This window comes from Silene latifolia, chromosome 10, assembly GCF_048544455.1.
Source record: "Silene latifolia isolate original U9 population chromosome 10, ASM4854445v1, whole genome shotgun sequence".
NCBI classification, from domain to species: Eukaryota; Viridiplantae; Streptophyta; class Magnoliopsida; order Caryophyllales; family Caryophyllaceae; genus Silene; species Silene latifolia.
In genome coordinates this window covers 16,779,729-16,785,318 of record NC_133535.1, presented here as the reverse complement: position 1 = coordinate 16,785,318, position 5,590 = coordinate 16,779,729, and the positions used below count along the sequence as shown (strand labels likewise).

General features: G+C 40.1%; 2 protein-coding genes across 2 annotated transcripts; both read left to right on the top strand.

Annotated features, from left to right (window-relative positions):
* The first annotated feature begins 925 nt into the window (after positions 1-925).
* LOC141607191 (uncharacterized) lies at positions 926-2,579 on the top strand. The gene is made up of 2 exons (XM_074426551.1): positions 926-1,657; positions 1,740-2,579. The coding sequence occupies exons 1-2, from the start codon at positions 926-928 to the stop codon at positions 2,577-2,579; spliced, it is 1,572 nt and encodes a 523-aa protein (XP_074282652.1).
* Positions 2,580-3,503: 924 nt separating this feature from the next.
* Positions 3,504-4,997, top strand: LOC141607190 (uncharacterized). Its single transcript, XM_074426550.1, has 3 exons — positions 3,504-4,055; positions 4,353-4,651; positions 4,745-4,997. The coding sequence occupies exons 1-3, from the start codon at positions 3,504-3,506 to the stop codon at positions 4,995-4,997; spliced, it is 1,104 nt and encodes a 367-aa protein (XP_074282651.1).
* The last annotated feature ends 593 nt before the right edge of the window (positions 4,998-5,590 follow it).

The following is a 5,590-nucleotide window of genomic DNA, read 5'->3' as shown; positions in this document are numbered from 1 at the left end:
TGTTTTGAGAAATGCCTATTTTCTTTGCTAGAATAGATCCCTAATTTCTAATGATTTTAGGGTTTTGATGAGAGTGTGAGGGGGAGAAAAACAAGTGAGAAAAATGATCCCCTTTTTCCTCCTCATATAACCGTGTAAATGGAGTCAAAATGGGAAGATATTTTTCTTCCTTTTTTTCTCTATTTTCGGTTTCACCAACCACCAAAAATAAGGAGAAAATCTTCTTATTTTTGGTTGTTGTCAAAAATGTATATAATGTGTATTATTTATCAATTATCATTTATGTCGTCCTGTATTAATAAGTCCACACACTTAATACCGGTCCATCATCATATATTATGACAATATCGTATAATATATACATTAACTATAAATATCGCATATTTATAATTTGCTTACTAAATATAACCGTTTACGTTTAATTACGAATTAACATCTTAATTCGTTTAAGCTAACATTATATACAATAATTAAATATAACAGTTTATATTCAATTTACGAATTAACAATTAATTCGTCTCAGCTAATATTATTTAATTGTATTAAATGATCGTCTGATCATCACATTGACTAACCTTTTAGTCAAATACTTGGACTAACCTTTTAGTCATATAAGGCATCAATGTGATTATATTTACATATAATCACATCTCTCAAACACATCCTTTAGGTGTGACTTTTAGGGACCAGTTGATCACCGCCATCAGTATGATAATAACGTCAAACTTCTAGCAAGCCAACCGTTATTAATAAACGTTAATCAACTGATAAAATACTAAGTATACCCTTGTGAACCTATAAGAGATTTATATATGTTATCACACTAACTGTGAAGGACACAAGCTCCAACACTCATATCACTACCCTTGACATTATGTACTTTGCAAAGGGTTGGTAATACTTCCGCTTTGCTAGTGCAGAGGATATGGAGAAAATTCGGTCAGACACTTGGAATGTTAATGGGTTTCCTTTGGTTTTCAAGCCGTGGAGTCCTACTGTTGTCGATGAACTCACTATAACTCATGTTCCTGTCTGGGTGCTTTTCCCTAACCTAGACCCGTGCTTTTGGTCTCAAGCTGGCCTTAGCAAGTTGGCTAGTGCAGTGGGCGATCCTATCTTTGCAGATGAACACACTACTGCTAAGAGTAAGCTTGCCTTTGCCAGAATTTTAGTTGATGTGGATCTTTCTAAGGAATTACCTAAGGCTATCAAGATTAACTCCCCTTACCGAGGTTTTCTGCTGCAAAAGGTTGAGTATGAATGGGTTCCTCATTTCTGCACATCCTGTAAAAGAGTAGGACACATCAAGGATAGATGTAACCCCAATAGTAAACCTAAAGCCAAGACTGTCTATAGGACTAAACAGTCAACTCAGACTGCTGTGCCTCAGAAGCCTGCTGTAGTGGTTGAGAATCCTCATGCAAACTGTTCAGTTCATAAGGATAAAAGCCCTCCTCCTGCTAAGGGCACATCTACCGTGGCAACTAAGCTGTCTAATAGGTTTTCTCTTCTTCAAAAGGAAAATCTTATTGAGCCAGTCTCTGAAGATTCATCTGAGCTAGTCAATGTGGTTGACATTGATCCTGGGGAAGATCAATCTTTAGATTTGGAGAGTGTTGTTAAAATGGCTACTGAGTTGGATCCTGGGGACGCAGATGCATCCCATGATCCTCACAACATGGAACATTAGGGGTCTCAATGACCCCTTAAAGCAGCAAGAAGCTCTTCAATTCTTGCAGGCTCATAGGGTGGATTGTGGTGCAATAATTGAAACTCATGTCAAGAACAATGCCATCAAGGAGATTAGTAAGGTTTTTACTGGCTTTCAGCTGATCCATAATAATGACTATCATCATAATGGTAGAATTTGGGTTTTATGGAAACCTCATATCATCTCTCTTACAGTTCTTCAAAAATCAGCCCAGCATATACATTGTTCCTTACTCCACCTTGCTTCTCAAAGAAGGGTTGAAGTGACATTTGTCTATGCCTATAATACAAGATCTGATAGGAGAGACCTTTGGAATGCTCTTTTGGATATTTGTGCTCAAGCTATCTTTCCTTGGTTGTGCTCGGGGGATTTTAATGTAGTGTTAAATATGGATGAGAGATTGGGTAGCACTCATTTGAACTTAGCTGATATGAATGAATTCAGTCAATGCTTGGATACTTGTGCTCTGGTTGATCACCCTGCTACGGGTTGTCACGTTACTTGGAACAATAGGCATGGTGATGGTCTTAGATGGGCAAAAGTGGATAGGATTTTAATCTCTCAACAATGGATTACCAATCTTAATTCCACTGCTGCCTTTCTGACTGCAGGGATCTCTGACCATTCCCCTTGCTTAGTAACTATTTCTGATTTGTATACTCCTCGACCCTCCTCTTTCAAATATCTGAATTGCTGGGCTTCCTCCCCTCAATTTCAGAATGTTGTGACTGATGGTTGGTCATCTCATTACTATGGTGGTCATATTAATTCTCTTTTCCAGAAATTGAAAAGGCTTAGGAGCTGTTTGAAAGGCATCCATACCACCTCCTTCACTAATCTCTCTGAAAGGGTGGCTGCTGCAAAATAAAAGCTCAAAGACTGTCAGATTAGGCTTAGTAGTTCTCCTATGGATGTCTCACTTATTACAGAGGAAGACAAATTGTTACAAGACTACTTAACTGTGAAGAGGGCTGAGCTACGAGCTCTTCAACAACGAGCTAAAGTTCAGTATATTCAGCAAAATGACCTTGGTACTAGTTTTTTTTACTCTAGCATTGCAGCTAGAAAAGCTATAAACACCATTGGTTGTATTTTGGACCAGACTGGGCTTTTGTGTACTGGTACTAAAGCTGTTGCACAGGGGTTTGTCTCTTATTATCAGACTCTTTTGGGATCCTCTACTCCTGTTCAGCCTTTACCTCCTCATTTATTTCAACAGGACACTCTGCCCCTGGCTGATTGTGAATCTCTGGTGCAACTAGTAAGGGTGCAGGAAATTCTGGACGCCCTTAGGTCTATTGATAGGAACAAAAGCCCTGGTGCTGATGGCTATACCTCTGGTTTCTTCTTGGATGCCTGGAATGTGGTGGGTCTGGACTTCAAAAATGTTGTTCTTGAGTTTTTTCAGAAAGGGGCTCTTCCTAAGGCTGCCAATACTACCTTGTTAGTTTTGATTCCAAAACTGGAGACTCCTCTTTCTATTAAAGATTTCAGGCCTATAGCATGTTGTACGACTTATTATAAAGTTGTTAGTAAAATCCTTGCTAACAGATTAAGGCAAGTTTTGGATACCATTGTTGGTCCTGAGCAGGCTGCCTTTGTGGCTGAGAGAGACATCTTTTATAATAGTATGTTGGCTTACGAATTGGTTTCTAAGTATGGTCGTACTTATCTGACTCTTAGGTGCCTTTTAAAGGTGGATATCAGGAAGGCTTTCGATTCAGTGAACTGGGATTTTCTTAAGGAGAGTCGTCTGTTGCTGAACTTCCCTCCTAAGTTTGTCCATTAGATTATGGCCTGTGTGACCTCACCTAATTACTCTTTGCTTATTAATGGTGGTGTTGAAGGCTTTTTTCCTGGTAAGTATGGTCTGAGACAAGGGGACCCCCTCTCACCCTATCTCTTTGTTATCTGTATGGAGATTCTGTCTAGGCTATTTAGAAGACTTCCTAGAGCGCCTAACTTCTCTTATCACCCAAAGTGTGTGCAGCTAAACCTTACACATCTTGTTTTTGCGGATGATCTTCTTGTTTTTACTAGAGGTGACCTGCCTTCAGTTAAAGGAGTTGCTAAGTGTCTGGAGTTTTTTAGTGAGCTCTCTGGTCTTCATGCTAATCCTGCTAAGACTGACCTCTATTTTGGTGGGGTAGCTGATGGCATCAGAGACTTAATTCTTGCTGAAACTGGCTTTAGTGCTGGTGAGTTTCCTTTCAAATATTTGGGTCTGCCACTCTTTAATGCAAGGATTACTCAAGATATGTATCAACCTCTGCTGGATAAAATTAAGGCCAGAATTATGCATTGGGCTAACAACAGTTTGAGCTATGCAGGCAAAACTCTCCTGGTTAATTCAATCATTTTTGGCTTAAACAATTTTTTGGGTGCTAGTGTGTTGCTTCCCCGAGGCATAGCTAAGAGAATCAACAAATTATGCAAAGATTTCATTTGGGGGATTGAAGATGGGTGCAGGAGACACACTTTCTTGAAATGGCAGCTCTTGTGCTCTCTTAAGACAGAGGGGGGCATAGGTATATAGGAAGTCCTAAGTTGGAACAAGGCACAGATGGTTAAACGGGCTTGGAAGCTGATCTATAGGCCTCATAGTATTTGATCAAGATGGGTTCATACGTATGTTCTTAAGGGTCATGATCTCTGGTTTGCCACCACCAACATTTCTCAATCATGGTACTGGAACAACGTGGTTAAAATGAAGAATCTTTTGCTTGATATAACTGGATCCCCTGCTCAGGTTCTTCAGTTGCTTGAGGGTTGCTCTACTAACCTTAAGTCTAATACAAGCTTAATGTATGATTCTATCAGATCTTGCAATCCTAAGGTTAGTTGGCATAATTTGGTTCATGGTAAGGGCTGTCATCCTAAGCATTCTTTTGATGGGATGATGGTTATGCATAATGCTCTTCCTACTATTGATAATCTGATGTGAAGAGGCATGTCTTTAGTCAATAGGTGCGCTCTTTGTGAGGCTTGCAGTGAGGATGTCCATCATATCTTCTTTGACTGCTCTTATTCCAGGCATCTCCTGCACTATATTGGTATCTGTCTGTGTCTTTCACTACGTTCATTTTCATTGTTCACTATTGCTCAAGATTTTGCTTCCAGGCGCAGTACTTGCAGGCACAGGATTGGTTTCATGGCTACTATTTACTACCTTTGGAATGAGAGAAATGCTAGGATATTTAAGGGGGTCAAGTCCTCTGTGGATACTCTTAGTGTCAAAATTAAGAAAGTTGTACATTTACGTCTATATGGTTTTGGGCTTTCTTAGGCTTTTTGTGTAGGCTATTTCTCTTTTTGTTTACATCTTAGGGGGCTACCCTGGTCTCCTTTGTAGGAAAGATTGGAAGGGATCTTGTATATTCTGATTATTTTTTGAAATATAGATCCATACTTTTCTGCAAATAATAATAATAATAATAATAATAATAAGATTTGGGATCATATGGGGACAACCCTTTAGGTGAGAACGGTGAGAACACTTTTCAACCATTAGATTTAACTCCACTAAATCTAATCTAAGGGTTGTGATTAACTCTATTATACAACCACCGATCACACCCAATCCATTGACCGACATTGACCCACCGGAAAAGTCAACGCCACCATGGCGGTCAACAACAGTGGTTTGGCCGCCGGTCAAGGAAGGTCAAACTTTGGACAAATTTAGTGACCCGTCGGAAAAGTCAACGCCACCGGTCAATGGAGGTCAACGACCGGACAAATTCAGTCAACGGCGGTGGCTGGCAGTGGTTGGCGGTGGCCGGCGGTCGGTCAGCGGTGGTTAGCGACCGGTAGTCAAAGATGATAAACCATTAACGGTCAATGGTGGTCGTCAACGGCGGTGGCTGGCAGTGGTTGGCG